The sequence below is a fragment of the Protopterus annectens genome, chromosome 8.part0 (genome assembly GCF_019279795.1).
Source record: "Protopterus annectens isolate FY-2018-M chromosome 8.part0, PAN1.0, whole genome shotgun sequence".
Taxonomy (NCBI): Eukaryota; Metazoa; Chordata; order Ceratodontiformes; family Protopteridae; genus Protopterus; species Protopterus annectens.
Genome location: NC_056741.1, coordinates 878798709 through 878821282, shown reverse-complemented (window position 1 = coordinate 878821282; position 22574 = coordinate 878798709). Strand labels below are relative to the sequence as shown.

The following is a 22574-nucleotide window of genomic DNA, read 5'->3' as shown; positions in this document are numbered from 1 at the left end:
GACGTTCCTTTTTCATGCAAAGGTCATAGGAGATTACTAGGCTAATGGCTTAAGGGCCCTTAAAAACCTAGCCAATATAACCTGATTTTGCCCAATATATGGTTCCTAGGAGGAAGAGGATGGCACAGACTTGTGCCTGTGCCCTGAGTATCTTACAGATGGCTCCATCCATAAATGGTGTAGGCACTACCCCAGGTGTGAATCTGCAATTCCCCATCCATTGATCCAAACTGCATTAGAAGACAGCTAGGGATGGGTTCTGCTTAATGTGAAAAGGAAGCCCATTCCAAAGAAGGAGCAATCTCCAAGACACATCTGTCTCTCCAGCATGTTTTGTTTGAGGTGCTGACTACGTTTAGATCCTAGATCGGAGGACCCTCATGTTGTTTGACTTGCAGATTTGTAGCAGCTCCATCAGGGCTGGATTTGTGAGTGCCTTGTAGGTCAAGCATAGGTCACCCCTTAATAATCGGTAGCAGACAGATTAAAGGGATAGAGCTTTCAGTCTATCCCCAAAGCTCATGTTGTTTACACCCTGTAATTTGTGTGGAACCTCTGACATTGCTCCAGCTGCCGTAAATGCCTAGTCAAATACATGCCAAACAGTGCATTGTACTTGATTATTTATCTAATGAGGGCCGAGTACAGCGGGACTATAATTTCCTTGGATCTGAATGCAATACCTTTACTTATAAGTTGTGCCACATAAAGGGATTTCCTTACCACTGTGGGCAAATGGTGGTCAAAGTTCAGGCTACTATCTATCTGTGTACCTAGATCTCTCACCTCCGAGTCCACTCTAAGGGGGTGTGCTACTGATTCTATAATTTGCAGAGGCATACGACTTCCCAAAGGGTATGATAATACATTTTTCTGCATTTCGTTTTAGTCCATGGTTCTGGCACCAGTCATTTGTCTGATCTAGACCCTGCAGGAGGACATCTACATCATTAGATGATTCAGTGACTTGACACCATCTTACAGTCATCTGCAAACATTGTCATTCAGAGGCCTTAAAATTTGCCTTGACCTCAGAGAAGTATATTCCGAACAGGGGTTTTCCCAGTACTAAGCCCTGTGCTATTGCTAGTCATGTATAACTGAACAAGGAGCAAAGCATTTTTCTCATATTTTATCTTACTGTATATATTTCTATTCATATAATATGCAATGTGCTGACTTGACATGTTTTTCTGTCTTGATTTACGTATACGAGTCACAAGCCAGGTGTCTTGGCTATTTATTTTCTTGACTTAGTGAAACTGGATCATTGTTTTTCTTTTATAATGTTGCAGCCTCAACTCATGGATATAAAAATTTCTATTACAGCTACTGGTATAACAAATAGGAAGAAATGTTTCAACTTTAATTTTCACCCCCCCCCCTCTTTTTTTTTTTTTTTAAAACAGTCCAACTGCCTGTATTGGCCTTTCTCCCCTGTAACTGTCCATCCTGCATCTGAACTATCAAAAACACAAAAATATCTCTCTCCTTCTTTCCAATTATGCCAAGCAATGTACTTCACTTTCCTTTCACTCAAAAATGCTAGTATTAACTGTAAAAACACCCCTATCAATACACACTGTCTTATGTAAATGTTACTTCTGAAATTGGTCTAAAGTGAGTATAAAATACACCCAAAACTGTTTTCAGAGTATAATATGTGCATTGCTATATTTATGCTATAAAATCAAGAGAAAACAACCACTTTATGGGCTTGAGAAATGGATCCAATAAATGTTCTTCAAAAATGAAATTTACTGAAATCCATTTTGAGAATGCACAGAGTCAGGTTATGATAGGTGAGCTGGTCATAATTCTTAGTAGTACTCAGAAGTTTAGAATGTAGCAGTTAGTGCAGGAAGACAAGTTTTAACTCCTCTCTGTTTCACCACTAGAGGTCACTAAGCTTACACTATTTAGAATATTTCAAGGCCTGCCTAAGTGCTGAACATGGCAGTGCTGTAAGAGCTGTTAAGCCAGTTCAATGAATGTGCAGAACATTTTTCAATAGGCATACAGGTATGATTGGTTTTACTACTTCCTTCTGTCTTTCCCACTTGACTTTAAAACGTTTACAACTGTTAGCTGATCAGCGGTGCACTTTGCCAGTTTCTGGTTGCTTGTTGTGGCACTGCAAGGTATGTTACAGCTTCCAAAGTTGTCAATAGGTTTACAATGCAATTCTGTGATAATCGCTGTGCGTCAAAGCAAGATCTGCCTAGCTATAAAAGAAAAGTTATTAGGTATGGTATCTTGCTATAACAAAAATACTTCTCTTTTATAAAGTATAACCAGAGTGCTCCTTGTTATAGTGAAGTTCATACATAAGAAGGTTGCTATAGCATGCTTGTTGGAGCAAAGTTCTTTTATCACTCTGGCTATTACAACTAAATGAGCCTTACACTGCAAACAGATAGCACTGAGAAAGCACAGAACTGCAAGAGAAGCCAAATACCTGCTCTAAAAGCTGTAACACACCTTGAACTGACACACAAAACAGGAGGCCACAATCAAAGTGCAACTCTAATCATCAAATGACTTTAAAAGCTGTTAAACCTTCACATTGTCACACCTTTCTAACTGGTAGTACAACAGGGCAGCTAAAACTCCCCACATATTACAACGAATTATGACTAGGTTACCAGTCGTAACTATTTGTAATGAAATCTCAAAATGGACTCGAGACTCTCAATGAGAGTTTACTGAAAAACAGGCAAGGCAGCTTGACGGGAAACTGGGGAAATACTCTGCTCTTCTTTCTTACAAGTGTAACCAGATGTAGCACATCCATCTAAGGTACCACCATCTCTGGTACATGGGACCTGAGTTTAATGGCTCAGCCAAAGTAGGATCCTTCAGGTACAGCACACATCCCCTCCAAACTCCTGCACTGTTACATCAGTTATAGACATGACTTCAAGTAAATACTGTGGAAGCAGAACCCAAAGCCTTCTGACCGCACAGACAAAGGAGAGTACGTAAATTGCTATTCAGTAACTTCTTCACCAGTACAGCCATAGAAAATCTTAATGCCTACAAATGCCTGCTTTGGCAATTTTCCAGGACTGCATGGCACACTATTCTCACAGAATTTCACATAATTTTCCAGCCAATTTCATAGGGTTTTGTTATTTACTTATTGTTTTTCGTTACTGGCTGTAATAGTCTGCAACACTGATAGAGCATACACGTGAAAAACTGCAATTATACCTCTCAACCTAAGAGATCTGGACAAAGCCTAAAATAATGGACGGATAAAGGCAAAAAATAACCTCCTTTCACTAATTTTGGCTTTGTCCGGAATTACTGAGCAAAGAAGTTGAGGGGCGTGTGTGATAAAACGGTTACAGAAAAGGTTTTCGGTGTGTACCATACATAACGTTTTGGGTACCTGACCCCAAAGAAAAGTTATAATCTATTTATAGTGTTGCTAGAATAACAGGATTTGTGTTAGCATCCTTTTTTTTTTTTGAGGGATATAAAATCTGAAACTCAAGTGTATGCCGTTATTTAATGACGTCAGTCCTCAGTGGTATGGCAAAATCTGATTTTATAAGGAACAGACCAAAAATACGAGGCAAAGAACTAAACACTGCGAAAATCTGGACAGTTGAGAGGTTATGACTGCAACCTGCATATTTTTCATTGGCTATTGATGTGAATGACAACTTACCTCCATCGGATAAGCAAAATTGTGACTCAAAAGACGTCTTTTCCTTCCTTGTTTGTCCAGTAATAAAACACAAAATGTGAGCATTCCCGTGACACACACATCTGAACTGACCTTCTGCCCTCTTGTTCTGCATATGTGACACTTGACAATGTGACAAGGCAGAACACTCAAAAAGAAATAAAAGGAATACAAAACAGCATCCAATCAATTTTTTCACTAATATATATATATATATATATATATATATATATATATATATATATATATATATCCATCTATATGTGCGTGTGTGTGTATATGTGTATGCATATGTGTGTGTGTACATATATATATATACACACACATACATACATACATACACTGTGCAAAAATGTACTCGTTAATAAGAACGTATCACACAATTGCTGTTTTAGGATTGTGATGAACACGCTGGGTTCAAGATCTGAAAAGAAGACAAGTAGTAAATGTATACTCAACCTTTTTAGTTAGGGAAAAAATCACGTTCCAAAACAGATACAAGCAAACGTTAATTTCAAACCAAGTTAAAAACATACATATTCCATAGGGTTACGCATTCAAAACCGCACAAGGATGCTTGAGAGTCAGGCCGGGAATAGGATGGAACTGCTCACTCACCCTACTAGCAGCAACACAGCCATTACAACCGCCAAATAGTTTGTCTGGTAATAAAGCAAGTTGTTGATTATGCGGTTGTTCCATCGCGCTGGGTCTCTAGGATCCGGCAGTGAAAATCGGGCAGAGCCACGCAAGAAATCATCCAAATTCCTAAAGGGAGGAAGACGAACATCAGAATCTTGAACGGTGACTGGAAAACTACAAATCCCTGCCTTACCTCCAGCCAAGTGACATCAAAGATTATTCTCTTTGCAATTGGTAGCTAAATTCGAGGTAGGTGGGCAAACGCAAGGGTGGTGATAATTTGTTTCCCATAAATAGTCTGACCGCAGGCGACCACACCGAGCAAGGGAAAGAAAAACGAAAACTTAATGTTTGTTTTAAGGGACGGACATATGTTTCTATTATGTTAAACGTAGTTAGTTAAAGGGAATATTTTAGCCTATGGGAAGGATGATTGATTTCACAACTTCTGCATAACTGTATTTTGGATTGGTACGCAGAGCTGTCGGCTACCCCTGATCTTGGCTCGTATTTGTCCTGCCCTGTTCCTCACAAAATTATTTTTTTGTCAAATCACTGAGCATTCCTCTCAAGTGTGCATCATTATGAGGACTGGGGAACATTCCACATTTGGGGGCCGGGGCCTTAAAAAGTTCATGTTCCTTGAAGTGCCAAAAGGGTCTGTCATACATTCAGTAATATGAGTTTTTTAAATTGATATCCTTGGTAAAGAGAAATGAATTATATTAATTCATTAAAATATATAAGTAAAAACCAGCATATTTTAACCATTCTATGACCTCTTTGGCCCTCTTCAAAAGGAACCTTGACGATTGGATGGGTGAAAGGAAATTCACCCCGGGGATCACGTCAGTCGCCCTACTAGACAGTGGTCCAGGGAAGTAAATAGTATGGGAAGAAATAGCCAGGGAATTGTTATGGCTAGGCTTGTATAGGTCCTAGGGCTGATAGCTTTGTACCAACCTATGAACCTTACTAGTTGAAGCTGTTAGGGTGTTCCACATTTTGCCCATTTGTTCCTCAGTTTGGAGATGGAAGGTTGAGAGCTATGATGGGTATAGTGAGACAGAAATAAAAGGCATTACAGTTTCATACTTATTTTCTTTAGAAAATGCACGTCAATGCAAACGCGGTTGTTCTGTTTTAACTTCTTAGTGTATTAGAGAAATATTTAAAATTGACCCTGATTTTTAGGGCTGTGTCCGTTGTTTTTGGCTTAGTCCCTGATGCTTGAGCAGGTATAGAGTTATGTGTACCTACAGTGGGGCTCAGAGCTGTGTACGTTTACAGTTTAGGTTCCTTGATGAGATGTGATGGCGTAAACGTCAACTGTCTAGATTTTCGCAGACCTTCCATATTATTTTTGTGTCATTTTTTTGGTCTATTCCTCGTAGAAATTACGATTTTCTGGCAAATCATTGAGGATTACAGACGTAACTCTGAACTGTCCCTGATTTTGACTCAAATTTTAGCTCTGTCCCTATTAATCCCTCCTAAAACTCGTGACTTTTGGATGAAAGGTGGTGAATTATACTTAATGAATAATGTTAATGATTAAGAGTTACAGATGTATATTAATTCACATGCTCTGATTCTGTCAATGTCTCAAATTAATAGGACTAATATTTTAAAAGTGCCCCTGATTTCTTTCTGGATTTGTCCCAGATTCTGTTGAGATTCATCCCTGATTGGTTGAGAGCTATGCTCTGACCCTGATTTTGGCCCTTTGATCCTCCTTTCCATTATTTTTGGCTTTGTCCAGAATTATTGATTAAAGAAGTTGAGAGGTATGTGTGAGATAGGCTGTTGCAGAAAAGGTTTGTGGCTTTTGGTGTGTACCACACATCCTTGACCTCTACTCTGTCTGTGAGTACACATCTTGATCACTTTAAAGATATAACTGACCATTGTCTTCAGCCATCACAAACCAAAAGGTACCTATTCTCCGCCTGTTGAAAAAGGAATTCTACATGGCTGATTATGTTACAGCTTCCTTTTAGCATTTCTCTCCAAGAAAAATTTCCATGACCTCTGATGCTTGCCAAAGTGGAAAAACTGTCAGTTTATTGTGCTATTGCCAAATTTGCACACAACTTACAACATCCTCTCCAGAGCTAATTGGGTTCCTATCTCTTGCCTGTTCTGTGAAGTTTAAGACCCCCCCCCCCCACTATGGCTCAATGTCCTTCCAAAAGAGCACTGTAATGTCTTAGATCTCAATACAGTAGCACACTTTGTTCCAGAGATAGGGTTGCGACCTTTTCAGGTGGCCAAAGCAGGACATTTTTTGTAGAAATGTGAGATTTTGCAAGACAAAACATACCCATGGCCAGTGAAAAGGACAGAGCTTTACTTTTTGCCAAAATAAATGCTTGTTCTTGTAACACTTGAATTGCGTATGCTATTTCATATAACATTTAGGTGTTTTAGATACAAAATAAAATTTTTATGCAACTGTTAAATAAAACTTACAATATATTTTTTGTCCTAAAATTTCGGGACATTTTCCTTCGTACAATACAACTTCCCAAAGAGGCACTGTCCCTCGTAAAGAGGAACAGGTGATAACCCTATCCAGGAAACACACTCCTGTCTTCTTACCATGTCTTCTCAGTACTAGGTCCTCAAGGATACTCTTCCCACAAACATAAGAAGAAGCAACTCCATTACAGAATTCATATGTAAAACACATTCATCAACTTAGAGCACAGGAAGGTTGACTTGTGCCTGCTTTTCCCATCCTCCCATTACCTAAACTCAGTAAGGATTCACATTTAGCTAGCCACATTTTGCAATAACTTATATGCACATTTTCAGCTGTTTCATTTACATGCCATTCCCTTTCTGAAACTGTGCTTCAAATACTCTTTTACCTTATTTCCAGTTTGGCTCACTCTTTGATAATCTCATCACCCATGACCCAAAGTTATTGCCTGCATGTTATATATTTTCCAGTGTATCTACTGTACTATGTGTACCTCAGGCTACTTCTGATTTCATTTTGTCGGCCCTCCAACATTAATTTCATCAAACACACTGTTTAGCCATGCTGTGTATATATATCTCTGAGCTTAGTTTGTGTTTTATTGTATATTGCTTGTTTGTCTTATTGTGTATTATGCTGTTTTATTTCATGTATTCTTTAACTTTTACTCACATTACTCAGTCACAGTGTGCATCTTTATTTAATGTTAATAGATTAAATTTAATGCATTTTATTAATCTATGGCATAATATATTTTATAACTTGTTACTGTCCTCCTGTTAAAAGGCTGAAATAAGACCATGTAGATTAGTGTACTACCTTGGTAATCAAACAATAAATAAATAAATGCCTGTGTGAGTAAGTGTGTGTGTGTGTGTGTGTGTGTGTGTGTGTGTGTGTGTGTGTGTGTGTGTGTGTGTGTGTGTGTGTGTGTGTGTGTGTTTTTCTGTAGGGCTTATGTCATTAGATCAATGTAGTTAACACTGATTGCCAGTCTAATGAAGTAAAAATGACTGAAACTGTATTCTTAAATGTAAAATTGCAATTTCCATCAAAATTACAGTATAATCCCATTATAACGGACTCAGTTATAATGGGATCTCGGCTATAATGGAGAAGGTCTGCAGGTCCCAGCTGTACACTCACATAAATGTGGAGAAAAGGCGTTGGATATAACAAACTCGTATATAGGGGAATTTCGCTTATACCGGACTACTGATAGGCACTGTCTTATTAGGTTATAACAGAATATGCATGCACATTTGTATGTGTGTGCTGTTTTGTGTGAAATGGCGGATAAGTCATTTAGTTCAAAGAGGCATCAATAACTCTAGAGTTAAAATATAAAATTGTCATTTTAATAGAAAATAAAAGCAAAACAGACTGACATTGTACGCAAGTATGGCCTTAGTAAGTCAACAGTTAGTGATATCTGGATTAACTGTGAGAAATACAAATCCTCCAGGCAGTTTGCTGACAGTAGCAAGAAAATGCAGAAGTCTGCATATGATGACATTGAAGATGCTTTTCTCCTTTGGTTAAAGCAAGTTCGTTCAGTAGTGCGTCTGTGTCTATCTGGTGGAATATTAAAAGAGAAGGTGGCTAGTTTTGCCCGTGAACTTGGTCACAGAGACTTTAACTGCAGTGATGGCTGGTTGTATCGGTTTAAGAAATGCCAATCTGTTATCTTCCTTATTCTGAGTGGAGAAATGGAGTCTGCACCACAAGAATTGGCCAAAGACTGGCTGCAAAGTAAACTACCACAGCTGGTAGACCGATATGACAAACGTAACATCTTCAATGCAGACAAAACAAATTTGTTCTTTGAGCAGCTTCCGGACTACACAATGACATTCAAAGGAGACACTTGTCATGGCAGGAAGAAAAGTAAAGAACATCTTTATTGTTTGCTGTGAATATGGATGGATTTGAAAAGCTGCCACTGTTAGCCATCGTTAAGTCTGCCAACACACAATGTTTCAAAGGTGTGAATTCAGTGTCAGTGCAGCACAGAAGCAACCACAAAGCATGGATGACTGGCAGTCTGTTCAGCGAGTGGCTGATAGGATTGTACAGAAAATTTGTCAAGGAAAAACGGGCTGTACTGATGATTGTTGATAACTGTAGCACACATAATCCAGCTGATGCCGAACAGCTTAAAGCAATGCAACTGGAGTTTCTGCCACCCAGCTGTACCAGCCAGCTTCAGCCATGTGACACGGGAATTATTCAGAACTTTAAAGTTCTGTACAGAAAGTGACTTTTGAGGAAACTTATCATGGCCATTGAGAACAGCGATCTGGACAACATTGCAGTTCATATACTTTAGAGTCTGCATTGGGCACATTCAGTTTGGGAGAGTGAAATAACAGCTACTACAGTCAGCAGTTGTTTTAAGAAGGCGAGGTTTGTCAAGAGCATTCTTTCCGATACTACTACAGAGACCACAGATGATCATCCAGAACCGTCCACCTCTACAGCTGCCTGTGACTGTGGCAATATTTTTGAATGACTGATAGAACTGCACTTCCTGGACCAGACTATGTCATTGGAAGAATTTCTTTTAATTGATGAGCAAGTCCAGACAGACTCTGTACTGACCGACCAGGATATTATAACATAAGTTAAGGCGAAGTCTGCAGATGTCGATTGTGCACAAAGGGATGACAAATCCAGTGATGATGAGGTTCCAGTGGCACCTCCACCATCAACATGTGTAGCAAACATGGCACTTACAATGTTGTAACATTATAATGAGCATAAAACTAGTGACCCAGCCGAGTCACATGTCCTGATGACTTACACTGGCAAATTAGGTGCATACATGGATAAAACGGCAGAAAGAAATGTAGTGCAGAAGAAACTGACATTACTTTGATTATCAGTAATACATTACAGTTCCTACATGTAAAAATATTATAGCTTGATAACACATAACACATAATTTCAGTGTAAGGTGGACTAAAGTAAGAATAAAGTAAGAAGTGCAAGATTTTCTGTTGACTGATTACTTTGCTTATCAGAAATACATTACAGTACTGTACGTGTAAAAATATTATAGCATCCACTTATGACATCCACAGTTTGTTGACAATTTTGGACCCCTCCCCCTGTCCACATGTGTCTACACTGGCCCTACTCCCCTCCCCTCTATGTGGATGTCTTAAATGAATGCCGCTATTGACTTACTAGGGTGCAGCATCATAGCAAGGAGCCCTGTAAGTATATCCATGTGCATGGCAAGACCACCTCTGGATATAGCGGACATTGGATATAATGGACTACTTTGCCAGGTCCCTTGAAGTCCATTATAGTGGGATTCTACTGTACAAGCAAACATGCTAATATATATGGGTGTATGATATTACATCGAATGGAGTACAATGTTATTAGTTTGATCAGTGTCTAAAAGCATAACATCAATACGCAGTGCACAAGCTCTGAGTATTACCCTGGAGCAGGATAAACCAAAACTAAGGGTTTTTGCAGGTGGACAAGCTGCCCCTGCACCCCACACCCCATGTTAATTATGCATACTAACTCTAACATCACACAATCCTGGGGAAAGTTAATATTTCCCTACCTGGGGACTGCCAATCTCACACATATGTAAACTGTCTGTTTCTGTCAACCAAGTGGTATCAAGCAAATTGAAGTCAATATTGTACTCCATTCGATGTAAATGAGCACACCTACATATATACACACACACACACACACACATGTATATATATATATATATATATATATATATATATATATATTTATATACATACATACAGAGAGAGAGAGAGAGAGATAATTTCTTTTCCTTTTTTATAGTAGATAAGCCCCCTACCCACCACACCCCACTTACTTAGCTATACTAAATCCACAATAACAAAACAGAGAGAAAATAGCCAAAGACAACCACATTAAAAGTGTGTACCAAGCACAGTGTGATCCCTAAACAAATCACATGAACCATCTTTATGGCATAGGACAAAGCCTTGACTATGGCTCAGATGACCCAAGTTTGATTAGCAGCTTGGCTGCCTGTATAACCTGGCCCCAGGGAAGAGGGGAGTGGGCATCAACTGCTAGCTCACCAATGGTGGCTGGTGACTTCAAAGGAAGGGTGGGCTACAGTTAGCAACTGAATGGGTGGGGCTCTGTTACAACAAGTCAATGACCATTACCTGTGATCAAGCAACATACTGGGTCATTCACTTTCATCTTCAAATTGCCTCATTATGTACCTGATCATTATCGCCAACTTTACGGAATATACACTTCTCAGGGGTCTACTTGAGATTACCGAAATCTCAGTAGACTGATATTCACATCACTAAGCCGAAAAGCACAAAGTTTCACAACTTCACAATATAGATGTCTGAATGCCCGACAGTATAAGCTGAGCGGAACAGGAAATTCACTCTTGTGCACGTTGTAGTGCGATCTCGGAGTTGGTATCTTTAAGTAGCAGGGGGTTTGGGGGACACAGCCCTCCATGGGGGTGCAGGGGGGGCATAGCCCCCCTGCAAAAACGTTAAAAGTAAAGGTTTGTTGTGAAGGTTTTTTTTTTCATGTTTGTTATGAATATTTATGTCGGTGCTATGGAGACCATCATGAATATTTAATGGTAACTGCTAAGGGTCTAGGTTTATTGGTTGGTGGACAGGGTGTGGGTGAGGGGAAGTAAGTAGTTTTATTGAAATTTTTTTTTTTTTAATATGGTGAGGTTAGTCAGGATTTTGAAGTGTCTGTATTCTGTGTGTCAGGTATGTGAGGTGTCAGGTGTTTGAAATGTCTGTGTTTATGGCTCAGTGATTTGAATGTCGGTCTACTGAGTTTTCGGTAATCTCAAGTAGATCCACTCCTCAGATATCTTACTACAGTCAACAAGGCCAGCCTTAAGTGACATGGAGTACACAAAGGACTCCATGGTTGCTCATCTTGCACACTAGTCCTTGTACATCCCCAGTACCTCTCTCCTGTTTCCCCCTCATTCTGGCCCTAAACCATCCCGCTAGATTACATCTTTATTGATTTTTCACACTTTGTCTTACTTCTTAACTCATACTTATGCTTTTAAATATAGCCTAACAGGCTAGGACTCTAGGGTGCATCATACAGTCTTTTTTTTTTTACAAGTTTTTGTTCTTTATTGGCCTGACAAAAAAAAAAATACAATCACAAGTAAGGAAAGACATTCAATCTATTTTTTTTCAAAGAAAAATTTCAAAATAAGCCAACAAAACAGTAATTCCTCAATTAACTGAGAAGACAAATTCTTGTAAGTTTATTCAGATCTTATCTGGGAATAGTTCCTGACTTTCCTACATCCTCCAAAAATAAGATAGTTACCTTCTATGTATCCTGTGATGTTGGATCGAGATGAAAGTAAAAGCACAAATGTTAAGAGGCATATTTCATACACCTCAGGATCTGGGTGAAGAAACCAAAGTTCATTGATAAAACACACAAAGAGACAAGGAGTGCATGCCTACTCCTCACACAAGACATCACAGCCAAAACCTCAAGCAGAGAACCAAGTAGTATATAATGACAACACTGTCTGATGTGTCACTGTGCCAAGGTCAGTAGCTGTCATACAAATCCTGTACAGACCACCGCAGACTGCCACTTATTAAGTAGCACTTGTGCCTGAATGTGATGGAAAGTGAAAAAAAAAATATGACCGATTTGTTTCATTTAGATCTGCCTACAACACCCTTCACTACAGACAAACAGTCATTTTCATCAGAGACAGTCCCTGTACTTATCAGTTGCAGCCACTTTACTGACTGTGCACCTTGAATATTTGTATTAAAATAGACCCAGTAAAATATTCTAGCTGGCTTTGCAAGAATGCCTACTACCTCTGCAAAGCCAGAATAATGACTGCTTAAAGTAAACAAATGACAACAGTGTCAATCACTTTCATCCACAGATAGCCCCTATACCCAGCAGTTAAAGCCAACATTATTGACTGTATACATCACGGGCATCAAAATGCATTAAAATAAAAAATAATATCTGGCTACAGTAATTTTAACTCTCCTGCACCTATACACGTACACACACACACATGTGCCCATCAATTACAGCCACATGCATGACTGTGATTACAGATGGTTGACTGTGATCAAACGAATGAATACATTCATAAATAACTGCCACACAGGTATTTATTTTGTCAGCTCACTGCTGCCAGAATACAGTGTGCAACGCACTACAAGCCCCAACCCACATATGTCTCAATCGCTTAGCTCAAGATACAAGGAGAAAGGTAAAAAAATAATGGACAAAGGACCAAGATCAGAGACTGCTGTTGCCTTTATATTCTTAGAAATGTGCTAGAATAACAAACAGGCTTTGCATTAGCTTTCTTTAGAAGGCTATTACATTTGAAATTCAAATGTCTGTCATCATTATTTAGTGACTGCAATCCTTACTGATTTTCCAGAAAAGAAACACAAACTTTTTGAGGAACTGACCAAAATATTAGAAAAAAAATCAGAAATGTTAAGCAAAATCATGAACAGTTGAGAACGTCTACAACTCTCCCACATATAGTTATACACACACACACACACACACACACACACACACACACACACACACACACACACACACACACACATACGTGACTATCAATTACAAACCACTTATCTGTGACTATAAACCAAGATGTTTGATTGTGAGCAAATGAATGAATAAATACATAACTAATTGTAACTCAGGAATTTAACTTTTTAAGTCACTACTCTCAGAATATAGTGTTTGACCGACTGCAACCAAATACCTCTTAACAGAATATCAGAGAAATTTAAAAAATAATGAAGGACAAAGGACCAAGATCAGGGAATTATATTGTCTTTATAGACTTAGAAAGTTGTTAGAATAACAGGTTTGTTTTGCAGTAGCATGCTTTTTCTGTATGCTATTAAGTCTGAAAGTCAAACATCTGTCATTATTTAGCGCTTGCAATCCTCATTGAGTTGTCAGAACACCACATATTTTACAAAAACACAGACGAAAATATGAGGCAAAAAACACTTCAGACACTCTAAGAGCCCTCCCCCACTATACCTTATAGCTTCCTTGCTCAAAAATTCAGGACAAAGCTCACAATAACGAAAGGACAAAGACCCAAAATCAGTACAGTAGGTTTAGCATTAGTGTGCATTTTCTGAATGATATGCCACCTGAATCTCAAATGTATATACTTTTTAATGAATTCGATGATCAGTGTTTTGCCATAAAACTGGAAATTTTATTTGAATCAAATAAAAAAAAACTATGATAGACTAACCTTACTCAGACAAAATTGCATTCAGCTTATTTAACTTATCACCCTGACTCCTTTACAAATAGAAAACTGTCTACTTCACCACCTATTCAAGCTTAAATATGAGCCCAATACAAACTTGCCATTATGCCCTTTACTTTACCAAATTATGTACCTAAAATGTACACCCTAATCTTGGCCCAAATTCCCTCATCTCTACCATCTCCTCTCCTACATCTGTGTTCCCCAAGAAGCCAAAAAATCTCTTCTATCAACATTCAAAGTAGAGATAACAAAATAACAGAATTCTACTCCTGGATCTGTAAATGTAATGACATTGTCATCCTCGATAAAACTTGACTTAAGCTACACATCAAAGACTCTGAAATTCTTCCCCCAGGCTGTAATATTATACGTGCTGATAGATTAAACAAAAAAGCTGGTGGTGTAGCCATCCTATTTTCAAACCACTTTGCTTTCACTCCCTCATGCTTTGTCCCACTTACATTTCACTCCACAGAAATACAAATTTGCAAAATGAAACTGAATAATCATAAAATTCCATGCATCATTGCCCTGTATACCCCAAAGGTAAAAATATCCATAGCCTGAAGACATCTTTAACTGGCTATCAAATTCCATATCCTATAAAGCTACAATCCTTGATGATGTCACCATTGACTGGCAGCACATTTCAAAGGACTATCCTTCAAATAGCATCAACCTATATGGATTTACACAATTTATAACCTCCAATACTCACCCTCAACAAAACCTGAAATTCTAACTCCATTCTAGACTGGATCCCACTTTCAAATTCTAAACAATACAGCTCTCCCAGACCCTAAACTCACTTAGTTAACACTATCCCATCTATGTCAAGAGATTAATAAAACACAACTCCAAAAGGTCAGCTTCTTAAAGAATGCTGTAACCTTAAAACCCTTAAAACTGATGTTTTTCAACAATGTTCTTCAATCCTTATCAGGTCCAGTCTATGATGTACTTAAATTCAATTCAGTATTGCTCAATCCCTTTAATAGGCTTGCCTCCATCAGAAGAAAACATGTTGAATCCACACAAACTGTCTAGCTATTCCACACTAGTTGTACACTAATACACAAGAGAGACAAAGCTTGATGAAACTGGCACAGAACCAAATCTCCTACCCACCTTCAAACTTATAAGCATCTCTGCAATCATGCTAAAACTCAAGTTACCAATTATAAGGAAAACAGTATTATTTAGATCCACAAATAAACCATTAAAAAATGATCTTCTATTACCACAACATCTGCCCAGATAGCTCTCCCATAAAAACTGATAATAAATTTAACTCCTGTTGTAGAGATTCTATTGCTACCCTAACACAAAATCCCATGCAAACTCACAACAGCACTGATGCGGTTACCACGTCCAATAAACCTTTTTTTTTCTTTAAAAATCTCTCTCTACCTCACATATAAAACATCTAGTCAGCAAGCTTAAGCCCTGCTCAGCCTCCATTGACAACCTAGGCAAAGAATATCTAAAGCTTGCAGCTGCTTCCATTGATTATTCAGTCTCCGTTGTGATCAATAGATCCCTTCAAGAAAAAAATAAAAACAAACAAAAAATAGATCCATTCAAGAATCGCATGTCCCATCTCTTTGGAAAAACATCTACATCATACCTCTTCAAAAAGGTGGTAACTCTTCTGAAATAAACTTTGGCCTATGGCTATTTTATCCCCTCTCATTAAAATTCTAGAAAAATGCATACATCAGCAAATCTTACATTACCATCTTCAAGAAAATCCACTAACCTCTACCCAAACAATGGATCTGATGTTGTAAATCTTTTGTTCATACATTACAGATAGGACCTCAGTTCCGTCCTTGGAACTGATATGGCCATTTTCCAGCTCGCTCAAGCCAAAAACTCTCAGCTAAGAACCTACCCACAATGCCCCTCTCCTAGATACTCCAGATCTCATTTGCCACGTTCCTAGTCAGACGTGTTAGCCATCCCTCTCAAAGCTAAGTAGTAAATTGTTGATTTTATGACAATTTTTTCTTCTAAATTACTAAATTTTTAGTCAAGTTAGCCTTTTTTCATTGTCGCCTATAACCTAGGCCTATTTCCTACTCTTTTCCTTGGTAATTTAATTTTTTACCCTTTTTGTTACTGTCCCTCTCTCCTGTCTTTGACAGGCCTTCCCTTTTTACTAGTGGTATTCCCTAACTAACATCACTGGTATTTTATTATTTTATCTTTATATTTTAAAGATTTTTATTATTATTACTATTATTATTATTATATATATATATATATATATATATATATTATTTTATCATATTCTTTCTCAGAGGCTCTATCTGGGTCGGAGGTCTCACCCCCTCCTAAGACCAAAAAATATAAGGAAAAACAGAGTCACTCTGTTCCTGCATCCCCGTCAGTTATGGAACCGAGTTGGCTCCATGCTTCTCCAGCGCACTCGGTGCAGACCTACTCGGCACCAGGACCTGTGTCCTCTCCCTCGGAGCCAACCATGGTATTCATTCCTATTTCAGTTCCAACCATGGCACCACTGACTTTGGTGCCATCCTTGGTTCCCACATTGGCTCCAATGACTGTACATGCCTCGGCACCTTCCCCATCCACGGTGCCGACACTCTCCTTGGCTCCATGGGCTCCGATGACTGTACATACCTCAGCACCATCCCTGTCCATGGTGCTGACAGTTTCCTTGGCTCCATGGGCTCCGATGACTGTACATGCCTTAGCACCATCCCCGTTCACGGTGCCGACAGCTTCTTCGGCTTCATGGAGTCCAATGACTGTACATGCCTTGTCACCATCCCTGGCCATGGTGCTGACAGTTTCTTCAGCTCCATCGGCTCCAGAATTCGAATACCTGCCAAGGACAAGATATTCTCCAACTTACGACCTTTTCTTGGGGCAGAGGTTTAGTCCCTTTCTAGAAAGACCTGATTCCCCTTCAGCAGCCTCCTTTAGATCCACTAGGAATTTTTCTGAACAAGTGTGGGTTGTGGATCAGCTTCTGGCAGCTAGGGGATTGCCCATTCCAGCTAGACCTTCCGTCCTTCCTGCCTTGGAATCCTTTACCTCATCTTCCCCTGCTTATCCTCCTCCAGCATCCTCCCTGTTATCTGTACCGATGTCCGCTTCGGTGCATACTGTCTCGGCTCTGACAGCAGTGTCTCCCCTGTTGGCGCCGACCACCCTTGCTGCATCGGCTACGATGGAGCCGATGCTTTCTTGGAGCGGTGCTTAGACCATCCGTACCTTGGTACCTAATTTGGCACCTATTTTCTCGCTGGCATCATCTATGTCCATGGCTCCGACAGCTTCCAGTTCTCTCGGAACCTCTCAACTGGAGGTGGGCTCCAGTGGGCCTGCTGTACAGGTGATGGAATGGGCCCTTCATTCCGAAGGCTCACAGCCAGCACCAAGGACACCAGTATCAGAAACCTTCCCTAGCATGCTCCTCTCCCAACCCACTATTTTGGGTCCTTGGGTATGGGAGTTACAAGAGCCCCCTGTGAAGGGAACCCCTTCTCCGGAGTTCTCCTCAGAAGATCCCACTGGGGAGCCACCCCAGAAGAAACGGTGCAAGAGGAAGCACCTTGACTCCTCGAAGGAATTTATCACAGAAGACACTGATCGTGATGAGGGAGAAGGTTCCCCATGCCCTCCTCCAGATGACGTTTCATTCGGAGACATTCTCGAAATCCTCAAACAGCAGGGGGAATGGAAGTCTTCTAACCCTTCTTCTGAGGAATATGTGTTTCTGTAGGCCTTCTGTGCCCAGCCATATATTTCCTGGGTGACCCCACCAGCAGATAATCTTCTTAAACTAATTGTGCAGCATGCCTGGAAGGCCTTGGGCAATGTAGAACCTTCCCCCCGGAGGCCGGACAAAATTTTATCTACACCTGAAGACCAGCCCCATTGGTCCAAGCAGCTGACAGTTGATTCTATGGTCATGGCAGCGGCCACCAAGAGGGAACTGGCATAAGATAGTTCCACTGTCCATCCTCCAAACAGGGAGTCCTGAACCATGGACAGATTAGGGAAGCAGACCTATGCATCAGCGACCTTCGCCATTCAGTCGCTGAATTATCTGGCACACTTTACTTGACTCCAGAGAGACCTAATTTCTGAAATGTCTTCCTCTTTGGTGGGAGTACTGCCTGATGAGGTACGTGACACTGTAGCCTCACAGCTAGCTACTCTTGAATCCATCTCGAACTCCTCGATGCGTTTGATATCTCACGCCACTGAGGGGGCAGCTTGAGCTGCCGCATCTAGTGTTGTCATGAGATGTAATGCTTGGATGACATTGTGTGACTTCGCAGACCCCTTTAAATCTTCCTTCGTCAATGCACCTGTCGAAGAATCTGCACTTTTTGGACCCAAGGTATGAGACACACTTGAACGTAGTGAGAAAGATGGAAAGACATTGTCTGCTGTGGGCATATGCTTTTCCAACCCACAAAGGTCCTACTCTAGGAACCAGAAGGGAGGAAAGATATGGTTCAAGAAATCCCAAGGATCCTTTCGTGACACTCATGGTGAACAATCCCCCCCGGGGCAGAGAGGGAAACTCATATGGAAGATGCCCCTTTCAGGGTAGAGGGGGTCCGTGTAACCAGGGAGCCAAAGATTCTTTCTTTGGCAGACCCTACCAATGTTCCTGAGCAGTGGCCCGATTGCTTTCCTCTGGAAGCAGTCAGGGGTCATCTTTCTCTGCATCTACTACCCTGGCATCTTATTACTACCGATGTTTGGGTGCAGAGAATAATATCCAGAGGCTACCAAATACCATTTGACTTAACTCCCAGACCTGCCAAACGAATCCCCGATGTACCATCCATTCAGAGGGAATTATCAGCCTTAGAAATAGAAAAACTGCTAAGAAAAAGAGTCATCCAACCAGTCCCACCAGAACAGACAGGATCCAGGTTTTACTCAAGGTTCTTTTTAGTGCCAAAAAAGACAGAGGACTGGAAACCAATCCTGGATCTCAGCCTACTGAACAAATTTATCAAATCTCAAAAATTCCAGATGGCCACAGTACAGTCCATTCTTCCCTTCCTAGGGAGGGACAATTGGATGTGCGCTGTAGACTTACAAGATGCATACTACCACATAAAGATGGATCACCGCTCACGGAGGTTTCTCTGCTTCCGGCTGGGAGCCAATCACTACCAGTTCAGGGCACTGCCATTTGATCTCTCAACAGCCCCCCCAAGTGTTCACCAAATGTATGGCAGTTGTGGTAGCCCATCTTCGACTACAAGGATTCCAGGTGTTTCCCTATCTAGACGACTGAATCCTTACCACCCCAACCAGGAATCTCCTAGTCCACAGCCTCTCTTACACTCAAGGTCTCGCTCTCCACTTGAGGATTACAATCAACAAAGACAAATCTCATATGTCCCCAATGAAGACACTGGAATTTATTGGAGCGGTCTTTGACACAACATCCTGTCAAGCTTCTCTCCCCCTCACAGGCTTTTGAAAATAAGACACCAAATTCAAGACCTTCTTCCTCACACGTTTGTACCAGCACACCTTGTACTGCAACTCTTGGGCTCCGTGGCAGATGCCATTACTTTAGTACCACTGGTGAGACTGCACGTGAGAATCCTGCAGTGGCTCCTTTCCGCAAAATGATCATTGTTAACCCACCCACTCAACCACATGATATGCCTTACAAACCGTTGCAAGGAAGAAATGCTATGGTGGATGGAGCCACAAAAGAATCTTTGGTGTCAACCATTCTGTCTTCCCCAACCCACGGCCATAGTGACCACGAATGCTTCACTGTTAGGGTGGGGGGCATTTTCAGGGAAAGACTGTCCAAGGTACCTGGACCCCCATCGAGGCCAACTTGCACATAAATGTCCTGGAACTGAGGGCAGTTCTCTTAGCGTTGCAAGCTTTCCATGCATCCCTACCCTTGGGGACCATTGCAATTCAGTCAGACATGTCACTCATCTGGTATATCAACAAACAAGGCAGAACCAGATCTTACCCCCTGTGTCGGGAAGCCTTGAGGATTTGGCACTAGGCAATAGCTTCCAGTCACTTTCTTATAGCAATGCACATTCCCGGGAGTTTCAACCTTATTGCGGACAATCTGAGCAGGAACATTCTGATGCCTCATGAGTGGTCCCTCAACCCTGTAATAGCAGATTGGATCTTCCAACTTTGGGGCAAGCCTTGCTGTGACCTGTTCACTTCCCTCTAAACTACAAATGCAGGAGCTATTTTGCCTTGATCCCCCCTCAGGGGGAACCATCGAGGGATGCAATAACACACGATTGGCCCCCCGGTCTTCTGTATGCCTTTCCCCCATTTCCCCTCATTCCAAAATTTCTCCAGAAAGCTCAGAGGTTGAAAAGCAAAGTGATCCTCATTGCTCCCTACTGGCCATGTCAAGTCTGGTTCCCATTTCTATGGCTTCATCTGATTCACATTCTGTGGATCCTGGATCATTCCCAGGACCTGTTATCCCATCCTCAGGGATTGATTCATCTGAACCTGCACACTCTCAAGCTCACAGCTTGGTTCCTCCACTTCCAATGATTGCCATGCTGCCTGACATCCCATCTCCTGTTAGTGAAGTTCTTCTGGCCTCACACAAACCTTCCACTAGAAAGGTTTATTCTAGTAAATGGACTATGTTCTCTGTTTGGGCCAAAGACCAGAACTTAGACCCTTTCTCTATGCCTATTCAGAATATTCTACAATACCTGACTACTCTTCTACATGCAGGAGTCTCAGCATAGACGATTACCGTACATTTAGCAGCTATCGCCAATTTTCATAATGGTCTTGATAATTTTTCAGTTATGTCACATCACCAATGCAAGACCTTTTTGAAGGGAGTATTACATGTTAAACCTCCAGTCAAGCCTCCCTTAGAACCCTGGGACTTGACTCTGGTGCTTCAGTCTCTCACAGGCTCTCCCTTTGAGCCCTTTGATTCATGTGATTTGAAATTTTTGTCATGGAAAACCATACTTCTAGTACCACTCACCTCAGAGAGAAGAGTATCTGAGCTGCAGGCCTTGAGTGTCGAGTCCTTACTTGATCTTCCACATGGATAGGGTGTCCCTTTGTACTGACCCTTTTTTCTTCTCTAAGTTCATTTCTGGCTTTTCCATTAACCAATCTATTGACCTGCCGGTTTTCTTCCCAAGGCATTCTAATAGAGGGGAGTACCTTTTGCCCACCCTTGATATGCACCAGCAGCTTCATTGTTATTTGGACAGGACTAAATCTTTCAGGAAAACAAACCAATTGTTTATGGCCTTTGCAGGACCCAGATTGGGTAAACCTGTTTCCAAAGTGACTTTATCCTCTTGGCTTAGAAACGTCATTACCTTTATCTACCAACAGAATAAGCTACACTTACCTTCCAGAATAAAGGCTCATTCTACCAGATCTATGGCTACTTCTGTAGTTTTCCATTCCAGAGCCTCTATGGATGATATATGCGCAGCAGCCACTTGGGCAAGACCTCATACCTTCATATCTCATTACAAATTGGATTTGGCCTCCAGGGGATGAGCATCTTTTGGTTCTATGGTGCTCAGGAATATCCTTCCTTAGGGCCACCCAGGACTCAAGTAGCTGGGGACTCAGTCCTATCTGTAATGTATGAACAAAATATTTACAACATCAGATGAAGAAGTTATGTCTTACCATAATGTTCCATCTGTGTTGTAGATTTTTTGTTCATTCATTACTTCCTGCCCTCCTTCCCCCTGCCTGGATTCCTGGTGGACTTTAAGAACTCCTGGTTAGGGTATTTGCTCAGACAGAGCCTCCTACCTTTTTTCCTATTACTACATCTTCTATCTAGGGTGGGCAAACTCGATCTGGAGTATCTAGGAGAGGGGCATTGTGGGTAGGTTCTTAGCTGAGAGTTTTTGGCTTGCACGAGCTGGAAAACGGCCGTATCAGTTCAGAGGACGGAACCGAGGTCTTATCTGTAATGAATGAAAAAAGATCTACAACACAGATGGAACGTTATGGTAAGACGTAACTTCTTTTTTTCGCCCATACCATAGCAAAACAACTGTCCTGTCCTGGTTGACTTCTTAGATAACTTCATCAAAACTAGAGATAATAATAACTTGGCTTCTTCCCTGTTTTTAGATCTCTCCAAGTCTTTGACACAGTCTGTCACTACAAATTACTCTCTAAAATGGCTGCACTTGGTCTGTCTAATACAACACTTCACTGGTTTGCTAGCTACCTTTCTCACTGGCAGTGTTCTGTAAGCTGTCTCTCTGCACACTCCTCTTTTCTTCCTTTTAATACTGGTGTGCCCCAAGGCTCTATTTTTGGACTTCTCTTTAACATCTTTATTAACAACTTACATACATCCTTCCAACAGGCTTCCCTCATCCAATATGCCAATCCCTCCCTCATCTGCTCTCCCATCTACACTCCTTTACTCA

At 40.8% G+C, this 22574-nt stretch overlaps 1 protein-coding gene across 1 annotated transcript in view; it reads right to left on the bottom strand.

Annotated features, from left to right (window-relative positions):
• The window catches only part of PRAF2 (PRA1 domain family member 2), a gene marked incomplete at its 5' end in the record, with an annotated part of 288839 nt that extends 284294 nt beyond the window's left edge, over positions 1-4545 (bottom strand). The window contains one exon of the mRNA XM_044080393.1: positions 4313-4545. Coding sequence (XP_043936328.1) covers positions 4313-4545 — 233 coding nt within the window. The remainder of the gene's footprint in view (positions 1-4312) is intronic.
• Between the last annotated feature and the right edge of the window lie 18029 nt (positions 4546-22574).